The 12,703-nt window shown below is 36.1% G+C and overlaps 1 protein-coding gene across 7 annotated transcripts in view; it reads right to left on the bottom strand.

The window, feature by feature from the left end:
• The window catches only part of ADGRG2 (adhesion G protein-coupled receptor G2), a 157,309-nt gene that overhangs the window by 92,286 nt on the left and 52,320 nt on the right, over positions 1-12,703 (bottom strand). For all 7 annotated transcript variants that reach the window (XM_021007455.2, XM_021007458.2, XM_021007457.2 and 4 more), the window contains exon 2: positions 2,727-2,845. In XM_021007455.2, the coding sequence (XP_020863114.1) occupies positions 2,727-2,844 (118 nt within the window). In that variant the 5' untranslated portion in view covers position 2,845. The remainder of the gene's footprint in view (positions 1-2,726; positions 2,846-12,703) is intronic.

Raw genomic sequence — 12,703 nt, 5'->3', positions numbered from 1 at the left:
TCTTTCCCAGAGCTGATACAATAATCTAATCATTTCATTCTCCTGCTCAAAAATATTTAATGGTTTTCTAGTGTCTCTATGGTAAAACATGAATTTCTTTGCCCAATATTTAAGACCCTCCACAATCTAGTCCTAGCTTATTTCACACAGCAGTCTTCACACTACATCCTGACCAAATCAGCCTACTAGAGGTTCCCTGATCTTGTTCTGCTGGTTCTCACAAGCCTGCCTCTCCCTCCCTCCTTATCTTGCCTGTTGAAATCACTCTCTTCTATCAACGCCCAGCTTAGGCACCACCTCATTCATAAAGTCTCCTTTGATCCCTCGAGGTGAAATTAATCTCTTCTTTCTTCATTCTCTCAGAACTCTTTGCCTGAAGCATTCATTTGCCCCATCTCATTCTACCCTCTTCTATTCTTAACTGTGAATATATCCTTTCTCCTTCAGTAGCCTATAAACTCTAGTGACAAAGTTGGGCAGTTCACATACTGTTCTTTTGGAAGTATGGGCGACTCTTTATGTCTCATGTCTTCAAGGTTCACAGTTCTGTGAACTGTGGCTGGGCTGGTTTAAAGAGGATCAGGAAACAGAGACTTGAGAGAAAAGTGGGGTTGTATCTCTAGAAAGTTCCTACAGCAGAGAAAGACCTTGTATTGACTTAGAAAGATAATAAATTTAGAGATTATAGTGAATGAGATCACTGAAGTAGCTCAAAGCCATAATTGTTTCCAAATGGAAAACTCCTGCAAGGACAGAATTATAGCCATCTTCTGCCATGATGTCATTTTATACCTCTAGAAGAATCATACCTAGTGGGAAGTTCTCCTTCAAATGCAAAAAGGGCATGAGCACACCCCAAGAGTGGTAGATAACCATTGTAGTTGAATCTTATAGCTCCACAAAGCAAGTCATCAGGATCTCACCAAATAGCAGAATAACAAGTTGTGAAGGTATCTGGTCTACCAAGAAATTGTTAGTACTCCCTTCCTTTGCTTCAAAGAAATACTGAATAATCTCCTGAAGGAGGAAGGAAATAAGCTTTTATTTAACACTTACAATATGGCAGGGAGGGGGTGGGCAGCTAGGTAGTATAGTGGATAGAGTGCTGAGCCTGGAGTCAGGAAGATTTATCTCTGTGGCCTCGGACATTTCTTAGTTGTGTGACCTGGGCAGGTCACTGTTGGCCTCAATTCCTCATCTGTTAAATGAGCTAGAGAAGGAAACAGTATTTTTGCCAAGAAAATCCCAGTGGGGTCATGAAGTGTCAGACACTACTGAAATGATTCAACAGCAATGTGCCAGGCACTGTGCTAAGCTCTTTACTATCTTATTTAATCCTCACAACAACCCTGGTAAAATGGTTATCTCCTTTTGCAGTCAAGGAAACGGAGGCAGACAGAGGTTAAGTGACTTGCCCAGGGTCATTATAAATATCTGAGGCCATATTTGAATTCAGTTCTTCCTGATTCCAGGCTCATGCTGATTGACTGTGCCACCTAGGGACCTATTGGTAAAACTACTCTGGTTGTATCTTGTAGAAATGTAATCATTTACTTACACCTGGAAAAAAACTTATAGATCATTAAGTTCAGCCCTCCTATTTTAAAGATGAAGAAATTGAGGGCCAAAGAAAGGGAAATGACTTTTCCAAGGTAACACAAATAGTAAACAACAGAGCTAGGATTTGAATCCACATCCTCTGATTTAAAGCCCATTGCTCCAGGATGCCTCTGTCATCCAGCAAAAGGTAATTTCTAACTAATGAGACTAATGGCACTCATCATATTGGAGTTCATAGCCACTGCTATTGTTGAACCCTACAGGAATATCTTGTTTTGGTGTCCTTTCTACAAGAAAATATTTAGTTCTTGTACTTAGAGCTTTCTAAACACAACAGACAATTATAACACCTTGGGATGAACTATTAGCAGTACTCTATAGTGTTCCTAGATACAGCCAACCCACAAATGAGCCCTTAATTACAGCACTCTGCCTATATAATTCAGAAATTAATTATCTACTGTTTACCTCCCCAGATAAATTTTAAAGTCTTTGAAGGCTGGGATTGTGTCTTATTTGTGTTCATTTATTCCAACAGTAAGTGTCATACTGGCCACATGTAAAATGAATGAGATGATGGCAGGAAGCTGTGTAGCCACTAGCCATGAGTGTCACACAATAGGTCCTATAAGCCATGTTCTGTGGTATTGAAATTTTGGTTTCCCTCATTGGGTAGTTTTTCATTTAGCATGATTCACAATCAGAGAGTTTTCTGGTTTATTTAACGAAGTTTCTCATTGGTGGCCAAGGAAAGTTTTGTTTTTTAAAATATTGTTTCTTTTAATAATGCATAATTCATAATTATATTAATGTACAATCACATGGCCCTTCATGGCTTTCAAAACTTTTTTGTGTATCTGCTTTCCCAGGAGAACTTTGCCTTCTTTAATTTCCTTTTTCAACTTACTCATTTTTTAAACTTTTATTTTCAGTTTTGAATTCTCTTACTTCCTCCTGCCCCTTCCCTACCCACTGAGAAGGCAAGAAATATGATACTCATTATATATATGAAGTCATGCAAAACATATTTCCATATTTACCATGTTTGACTTATTCCTTAAAATCATTTGAAATGTGTTCTCCAAAAATGAATTCTATACCGATTTTTTTTTCTTTTTCTTTTGGTGTGTAAAAGGATGAGCCAAAAAAAAAGAAAGATACCTTACCTTGCTGGGATGTAACCAGAACCATGTGAAACCAGATAATAGCAAAGAATATTTTAAACTTCAGGAAAAGACCTTCAGTTCCGCAAAGACTGTAGTACTGCCCTCCAGAGGAAATCATTCTAGAACATATAAGGGAAAGACAACCTATAATCCAAATCAATTTATTTAAATAAACAATTAAAAAAACCATATCTATTATGTGCCATGCACTAGGTATACAAAAGGCCTATTAATATGCCCTTGGAGAGGAAGAGAGAATTTGGGATCTCACAGTACTGCATTAGGGAAGATCACTTTCTCCTGTGCTGCTCCCAGAGCTGCCCAGTGTTCTCATACCATAGACAAAGGGGCGCAAGGAAATGCAAAGGACATGACTGACCACAGGCAAAAGAGCTGTTTACAAAAAATTGATTATATTAGCCAGATGCAGTCTTAAATAGAACAAAAGTACATGCTTAGAAACTAAGCCTATTGTAATGAGCTGAATTAAGGCAGGAGAGCTGATGAGGACTGCAAATTGTTCCATATCTTTTTTTCTTTATTACTCCTGGCACTGGAGCAAGTGCCCACAATTTGAAAAAAAAATCATTACAGTCTCATACCTTATTGTTTGCCCTTTAGCTTCTGTATAAATATTTTATATATTCCATAGTTATTTTTGAATTTGTCTTTGTATCTCCTCCTGAAAGTTTTTATCGCTAATATACAGAAAGACTGATATTTTTCTATAGATTTACTTTATATCTTGCTTTTTGCCTTTATTTTTAAAATTTTCATTAATTTTGGTTAAATTTTTAGGGTTTTCCAAATAAACTGTTATATTTGATACAAAGCTCAGTAATTTCATCTTAGTATTTTAGTTAGCATTTCTATAACTATATGAAATAATAGTGTTGGTAATAGATAGCCTTGCTTTGCTCCTGATTTTTTAAAAAAGGCTGTAAGCATTTAAAAATTTTTTTTATTAATTTATTTTGATTTATCAACAATCACTTCCATATGCTTTTGAGTTGAAAATGTTTCTCCTCCCCCCCCACCCTCCCCAAGACTGCGCACAATCTGATATAGGCTTTACATTTACATATCCATTAAACATATTTTCACATTAGTGAAGTTGTAAGTAAAAATTAAAACCAATACAAGGAACCATCAGAAAGATGAAAAAAAAAACTCAACAGAAGTTAAAAATAAGTGATAGCGATTCGACTTCCATAGTTCTTTCTTTGGATGTGGACAGCATTTTCCATCCCGAGGCCTCTGGAGATGTCTTAGATCCTCGTAATGCTTAGAAAGGTTCAGTTTAACAATATTAGTCATTGCATAATGTGGCTGTTATTGTGTACAAAGTCCTCTTGGTTCTGCTCACAACACTCAGCATCAGACCATATAAGTCTTTCCAGGTTTTTCTGAAGTCAGCCTGTTCATCATTTCTTATAGCACAATAGTATTCCGTTACATTCATATAGCCCAACTTGCTCAGCCATTCCCCAATTGATGGGCATCCTCTCAATTTCCAATTCTTTGCCACCACAAAAAGAGCTGCTATGAATATTTTTGTACATGTGGGTCCTTTTCCCATTTGTTTGACCTCTTTGGGATATAGCCCTAGAAGTGCTATTGCTGGATCAAAGGGTATGCACATTTTTGTAACCCTTTGGGCATAGTTCCAAATTGTTCTCCAAAATGGTTGGATCATTTCACAACTTCACCAACAATATACTAGTGTTCCAATTTTCCCACATCCTCTCCAACATTTATCATTTTCCTGTTTTGTCATGATGGCCAATCTGATAGGTGTGATGTGGTACCTCAGAGTTGTTTTGATTTGCATTTCTCTAATCAATAACGATTTAGAGCATTTTTTCATATGACTATAGATGGCTTTAATTTCTTCATCTGAGAACTGTCTGTTCATATCTTTGACCATTTATCAATTGGGGAATGGCTTGTGTTCTTATAAATTTGTCTTAATTCTCTATATATTTTAGAAATGAGGCCTTTATCAGAGAGACTGGTTGTAAAAATTCTTTCCCAATTTTCTACCTTCCTTCTAATCTTAGTTGCATTGGCTTTGTTTGTGCAAAAACTTTTCAATTTAATGTAATCAAAATTATCCATTTTGCTTTTCATAATGTTCTCTATCTCCTGTTTGGTCATGAATTCTTCTGTTCTCCATAGATCTGATAGGTAAACTATTCCTTGTTCTCCCAGTTTACTTATGGTATCAGCCTTTATATCTAAGTCATGAACCCATTTTGACTTTATTTTGGTATATGGTGTGAGATTTGGGTCTATGCCTAGTTTCTGCCATACTCTTTTCCAGTTTTCCCAGCAGTTTTTTTCAAAGAGTGGGTTCTTATCCCAGAAGCTGGGGTCTTTGGGTTTATCAAATAATGATTACTATAGTCATTGACTACTGTGTCTTGCATATTTAACCTATTCCACTGATCCACCTCCCTATTTCTTAGCCAGTACCAAGCAGTTTTGATGATTGCTGCTTTATAATACAATTTAAGATCTGGAATTGCTAGGCCACCTTCCCCTGCATTTCTTTTCATTAGTTCCTTTGATATTCTGGACCTTTTGTTTTTCCAAATGAATCTTGTTATTATTTTTTCTAACTCTATAAAATAATTTCTTGGTAGTTTGATTGGTATGGCACTGAATAAGTAAATTAGCTTAGGTAGGATTGTCATTTTTATTATTAGCTTGGCCTACCCATGAGCAACTGATGTTTTCCAATTATTTAGATCTGATTTTATTTGTGTGAAAAGTGTTTTGTAATTGTGTTCATAGAGTTCCTGGGTTTGTTTCAGGAGGTAGACTCCTAAATATTTTATAATGTCTACAGTAAGTTTAAATGGGATTTCTCTTTCTATCTCTTGCTGTTGGGCTTTGTTGGTAATATATAGAAATGCTGATGATTTATGGGGTTTATTTTATAGCCTGCAACTTTGCTAAAGTTGTTTATTATTTCAAGTAGTTTTTTACTTGATTCTCTAGGATTCTCTAAGTATATCATCATGTCATCTGCAAAGAGTGATAGCTTTGTTTCTTCTTTGCCTATTCTAATGCCTTCAATTTCTTTTTCTTCTCTTATTGCTAAAGCTAACATTTCCAGTACAATATTGAATAACAGTGGTGATAATGGACATCCTTGTTTCACCCCCGATCTTATTGGAAATGCTTCTAGCCTGTCCCCATTACATATAATGCTTGCTGAAGGTTTTAGATAAATGCTATTTATTATTTTAAGGAAGACTCCATTTATACCTATGCTTTCTAGTGTTTTTAATAGGAATGGGTGTTGTATTTTATCAAAAGCTTTTTCTGCATCTATTGAGATGATCATGTGGTTTCTGTTGGTTTTGGTGTTGATATGCTCAATGATGCTGATAGTTTTCCTAATATTGAACCAACCCTGCATTCCTGGTATAAATCCTACCTGGTCATAGTGTATTATTCTTGTGATAAGTTGCTGTAATCTACTTGCTAGTATTTTGTTTAAAATTTTTGCATCTATATTCATTAGAGAAATTGGTCTATAATTTTCTTTCTCTATTTTGACTCTTCCTGGTTTAGGTATCAACACCATATTTGTATCATAAAAAGAATTTGGTAAGACTCCTTCTTCACCTATTTTCCCAAATAGTCTATATAGTATTGGAATTAATTGTTCTTTAAATGTTTGATAGAATTCCATGTAAATCCATCTGGCCCTGGAGATTTTTTCCTAGGGAGTTCATCAATGGCTTGTTCAATTTCTTTTTCTGAGATGGGGTTATTTAAGTATTTTACTTCCTCTTTGGTTAATCTGGGCAATTTATATTTTTGTAAATATGTATCCATTTCACTAAGATTGTGAAATTTGTTGGCATATAGTTGGGCAAAATAATTCCTAATTCTTGTTTTAATTTCCTCTTCCTTGGTGGTAGCTTCGCCCTTTTCATTCTTGATACTAGTAATTTGGTTTTCTTCTTTCTTTTTTTTAATTAAATTAACCAAAGGCTTATCTATTTTATTAGTTTTTTCATAAAACCAGCTCTTAGTTTTATTTATTAGTTCAATAGTTTTCTTAATTTCAATTTTATTAATTTTTCCTTTGGTTTTCAACATTTCTAACTTGGTGTTTAGTTGAGGATCTTTAAGCTGTTCTTTTTCTGGTTTTTTTAGTTGTATGAACATTTTTCTATTATAGATAATTGTAGTTGTTAGTTTTAAATATACTATTTACCATTTTAAAGAAGTCATTTTATTCTTACACTTTTTGAGGTTTATTTTTAACATAAAGTGATGCTACATTTTGTCAAAAGTTTTTTTGCTTCTGTTGATACAATAATGTGATATTTGTTGCTTTGTTATTGATACCTTCTATTATGCTTATAGCTTTCCTGATATTCAATGAACTACATTTCAAGTCATGGTGTATAATATTTTTAATGGTATTGTAGATTCTTTGCTAATATTTCATTCAATATTTTATATAAATATTGGTCAATACTTTTCTTTTTCTGCTTTATCTCTCCCTGGTTTAGGTGTCAGGAATATACTTGTCTCATAGAAGAAGTCTAATCCCTTCTTTCCTTACTTTTTCAATCAATTTATGTAATATATGAATTAATTGTTCTTTGGATGTTTGACAGAATTTGCTTGCAAACACAGCTGGTCCTGATTTTTTTTCCTTTATGACTGGTTCGATTTCTTTTTATGAAAAATTCTCTATTTCTTTTTTCTGTTAGTCTAAATAATTTAAATATTTGTAAAGTTAATATATTTCATTTAAGTTAATACTTGCATATATATGTATATATATATATATATATATATATATATATATATATATGTATATCCTATATCAGATTGCTCACTTCTCAGAGAAGAATTGTGAGGAGGGAGGGTTAGAATTTGAAACTCAAAACTTAAAACAAAAACCAAATGTTAAAAATTGTTTTTACATATAACTAAGGAATAGTAAAATATTATTTTAAAAAGATATAAAGTAAATCTACTTGGAGAAAATATAATCTGCAAAATTTAATGAAATATATAAAATAAATTTTAAAAAAAAGAAAGTACATTTGGGACCATTTCATTAGCTGAGAACATGACAAGGATGACATATACCTCTTCCTCTTCCCATATAGTTCTAATTTCTTCTAGTATTGTGGTTGTTGGTGTTGGTGTTGTCAATTTACTGGACCTATGATTTCATCAGTACAAGGGAGCCCCTTTCAATGCATATCATCATTTACTATTTTTGTTGTTGTAGTTGTTATATTGAAGAGTCAGGAACTGAATCCTCAGAAAAGGATGATATGGATTCACAGGTGCTACCAAGTAAGAGACTAGAAGAAGAGATGAATAATGATAGTTGGTGACAACTTGTTGAAGGAGGACTGGGATAGCTATTTATTGACCTGACATTAGTAACAGAGAAGCCATCTATCATCCCAGGGAACATATTCAGGAATGTGATGGTGAACATCCCAAAATCTGTCAAACCTGATGACTACTATCCATTTCTGATGATACATGTGGGTACAAATGGTACTGCCAGAAGGAATCTAGAAAGCATTGCTAAGTATTAAGAAGCCTTTGGCAAGAAACTGAAGACTTGAAGGGAACAGGTGGTAATTTCATTGCTCTTGGCAATCCAAGGCCAGGGCTTCAGAAGAGAGAGGCATATTTGGAAAATGAACAACAGTTCATTAAGAAAATAGTCTTTGAGAAAGTGATCTGGATTTTTGGACCACAGCTAAAAATAGAAATTATGGGCATCTTGAAAAGGGATAGAATACAGACAGTTAAAAAAAATGTATTTTTCTGGAGCCTTACAACTAATTATAGGGGCTTTGCATTAAGAATATATGTTTGTTTAACTGAATGGAATTTAAACTGAAAAAAAGGGGGGAGAGAGAACATTATTTATGTATATCTGCTAAACTGGATACCAAAAAGAATAGCTATAATGTAAGAAGAACAGAAATGAGGATGACTAGAAACTCACAGGAGACAAAAAACCAAAAAAAGAGTCAGAAATAAAAACTGTTGTCATAGTTGACTCTACATAATGTGTCAAATATGGGTATAAGCAAGGTGATCCAGAGGTTTTAATTTCAAGAATAAAATAAATATGAATGGATGAAATGTTAATGGAAAAACATTTATTAAGTGCTCACTTATGTGCCAACCATTGTTCTAAATATTTGGCATTCAAATAGAAAAGTAAAGCTATCCCTTGCCCTCAAGGAGCTTATGTTCTAATGGGGGAATCCAACATACATAGAGGAGTGCTGATCAGAGAATGAGATTTTGGCCAGAAAAGTTATAGGGATGATGAGTGAAGCCACTGGGGAGAAAATTGACACCCGACCTTAACCCCTTTCTAGGAGCAATAGCAGAGTTGATTTGATCTAGTTCCAGAATTGGAAAAGGGGAAGAGAAGAGGAGAAAAGGAGAGCCCATATATGATGTCAAGGCAGCTGGCGAGGAGATGTTTGGAGAGTAGGAAATATAGAATGATTAAGGTCTACCTAAAATTGTGGTCCTGTTGAGGCATTTAGACTTGGTGGGATAAGACCCAATACTGGAAATTGGCCTCAGGTGGTTATACCTTATTTAAAAGAATTGGTGAAATGGGGTGGGAGTGGGAAGTGTGGAGATTAGCATCATCTATTAAGAATATATGCTCAAGGGGGCAGCTGGGTGGCACAGTGGATAGAGCACTGGCCCTGAAGTCAGGAGGGCCTGAGTTCAAATCTGGCCTTAGACACATAACACTCATTAGCTGTGTGACTCTGGGCAAGTCACTGAACCTTAGCTGCTTCACCAAAAAAAAAAAAAAAGAATATATACTCACATGCAGAAATCTAAGAACTAGACGGGAGAGAACATTTAGGTGAAAATTAAAAGAGAAAGAAACAAAACACATTATCGTTGGAGTATACTGTGGCCTACCTAGATAGAAGGATGAAATAGGCAGGGAGTTCAGGAAACAGGTAACAAGTCAGGCCCAGAGACATAATGGGGTATTCAATTAAAGGGACATGTGCAGAGCTCGCTCTCGCGCTCTCTCTCTCTCTCTCTCTCTCTCTCACTTTTTCTGTCTCTTTCTCCCTTACCTCTCCTCCCCTCCCCTCCCATCTCCTCTCCCATTTCTTTCCTCTACTTTCCTCTCCTCTCCTCTTCTCTCATCTCCTCTACTCTCTACTCTTTTTGTCTCCTCCTCTCCCCTCTACTCTCTACTCTCTCTCTCTGCCAAAAAACAACATCTAATAATTCCTTGATTTTCTTAATGATCATTTATCCTTCAAAAGGTGGTAGGACCCATTTGGGCAAAGTCTGTTCTATATCTTATTTCTGTCAACTAAGGAGAATTGGTGCCTAGAGATGCTGGGAATTTTGGCCAGAAGTGATTGATCTGTGAAGAACTTGGGAGAGAGGAGAGGAAAGTTGGGCATAGTCTGACATGCAGCCTTGATTTTGAAATAGAAGAATTCAAAGGGGTCAGAAAAAAAAGATAGGCAATATCCTGTGGATTAACACTCTATACAGATAGTCAGCTTGGCAAGGACGGGATGCTCCCAAGAATGAAGTTCTGAAAGCTCAGAGAGGTAATTCCAATGAGGAAGAAAATGGAAGGAGTTAAAGAGTCTATTGTGAATACACAGGGAATGTACAGATTAACTTAAAAGGATATGTACTGAAGCTGAAATCAAGGGTAGGTAATGGAGGATGAATGAAAGCATGGCTTTAGACAGAATTTTAAAAAGGCGTTGTTGGGGGCAGCTAGAGCACTGGCCCTGAAGTCAGGAGACCCCGAGTTCAAATCCAGCCTCAGACCAAACACTTGACACTTAACTAGCTGTGTGACCCTGGGCAAGTCACTTAACCCCAATTGCAAGGAAAAAAAAGGCATTGTATCTACAAGAATTGATATTTCTGCTGTACTCTACCCTACTCAGACCAAAATTGAAGTACTGTGTTTACTTCTGCGTGTTACATTTTCAAAAAGACTGCTTAGCTGAGGCTGGCAAGGAATTCTGGAGCCAACAAAAAGGATATTGCTTTTTAAGCTATTCTGGGAAAAAGAGATGGGGCTGCTGTTTAGGGTGGACAACAGAGAGAAGGTAATGTTGGTTAACTTTTACTTTGCTTCTGCTGTTGTATAGCTAAGGTGGTGAAAGGACTCAAGATCATGCTGTATGAGGATGAATTGAAGGAGATGGAGGAATTTATCCTAGGGAAGAGATGATTTGGAGAGGAGCAGCTAATAGCTGGTTTCAATTATTTGAAGGTTATCATGTGAAATAGGGATTATTCTTGCTCTGCTTGGTACCAGAAGATAGAATTAGTTGAAGTGATGTAGATTTCTATTTCATTTAAGAGAAAAATTTTCTATCCATTAGACACATCCAACTGTGGGATGGGTTACCCCAGAAGGTTCTTCCTGTAGGAAGGTCTTTAAGCAAAGAGTGGGTGACCAATAGTTGTGTATGTTGTAGAAAGGATTCCTGTTTAGGTATGGGTTAGACAAGTTAACCGTTAAGCTCCCTTCCAGCTCTGAGCTTCTGTGATTGAGACTTATGACCCAACTCATACAATCCTGGGGAAGACCCTTATCTTCAGATTCCTCTCCAGTATGAGAGCATTGAACTAGAAATCAGGAGTTCCTAATCTGAGGTCAATGGACCCTTGAGGAGTCCATGAATTTAGATGAAAAAAAATTACGTCTTCATTTCAATATAATTGGTTTTCTTTGCATTCCTATTTAAAAACATTATCCTGAGAAGGGATCCATAGTCATCACCCGACTTCCCAAAAAGTCCATATCACAAAAAGTTAAGAATCTTTTCACTAGAGTTTCTGAACTCTCTAACTTCTCACCAATCAGGTATAAATTTTGGGGGAGGAGGTAACTTAAAAATAGGTATTTAGTGTGATCACTAGGTGAACAGCAATAATATGAGGCACTATATATTTTTAGTAAAATCTCTGTTATTTGCTAGGATTTAAATAATAAAAAGCTTGAGTTTACCATTAGATCCTTCCTGTGCAAGTATTCTTTTCAAAGTTATCCTCAATTTATCTCTGTTTCTTTCCTGTACCATTTTGGTAATCCAGAGATTCCTTCTTTGCCCTTTTTGCATCCTTCAATCTTAGCCCTTTCCCTTTACCAATCTCCTCTTAAACCAGCTAAATGTATCCAGGTTATCATCTTACACAAATATGTATGCAGAGTTGTAGCTCTGTAGGAAATTCCAAGTGAGATCTAGACATAGAGAAGGAATTAGTCTTCTCTGAAGACTGTAAGTGCATATGACCCAATGGTAGGTACAAATAGTCTGCAGCTTCTGTCCAACAGATATTCACTTGAGGAAATAGTGTGGAGGGTATTATCAATACAGAGCATTTATGATATATCTACTATGTGCCAGGCGTTGCACTAAGTACCGGGGATACAAATAAAAACCTGCTAAACAGTCTCTGTTCTCAAAGAGCTTACATTAATTTGAGAGAAGACAGCACGTAAAGGGGAGGTAGAAAGGAAGTAGGGAGGATGAGGGATATATGTAACTTTGCTGAAGATTTCCAGGGAGTCCTGTGGAGACCTGGAACCAAGCAGAACAAGGCTAAAGTTGGCTTATCTAAACCCAGGAAAGTTCTGGGGTGGAGCCTAATTTTCTGATGGAGAGGGAGTAGGAGTGATCTCCTGAATGGAGACCGGACATCTGGAGGCGTTGGGAGAGGAAACGTATGATCACAAAAGAAGGCAGACCAATCATGTAGCAAGAGTTGGGGGTAACTGATAGCCTGAGTGTTGCTCTGGGAGCCAGAAAATATAAAAAGACACTGAAGAGTGTCAGATGCTCTCTAGAAGACCCATAGGAAGAAAACAAGCATTTATTAAGTGCCTAATATGTGACAGGTACGATGCTAAGCACTTTACAAATTATTACCTCACTCAATCCTCATAA

Source organism: Phascolarctos cinereus, unplaced genomic scaffold, assembly GCF_003287225.1.
Source record: "Phascolarctos cinereus isolate Bilbo 61053 unplaced genomic scaffold, phaCin_HiC Scaffold_726;HRSCAF=1367, whole genome shotgun sequence".
NCBI lineage: Eukaryota > Metazoa > Chordata > Mammalia > Diprotodontia > Phascolarctidae > Phascolarctos > Phascolarctos cinereus.
This window is presented reverse-complemented; position numbering and strand designations above follow the sequence as displayed.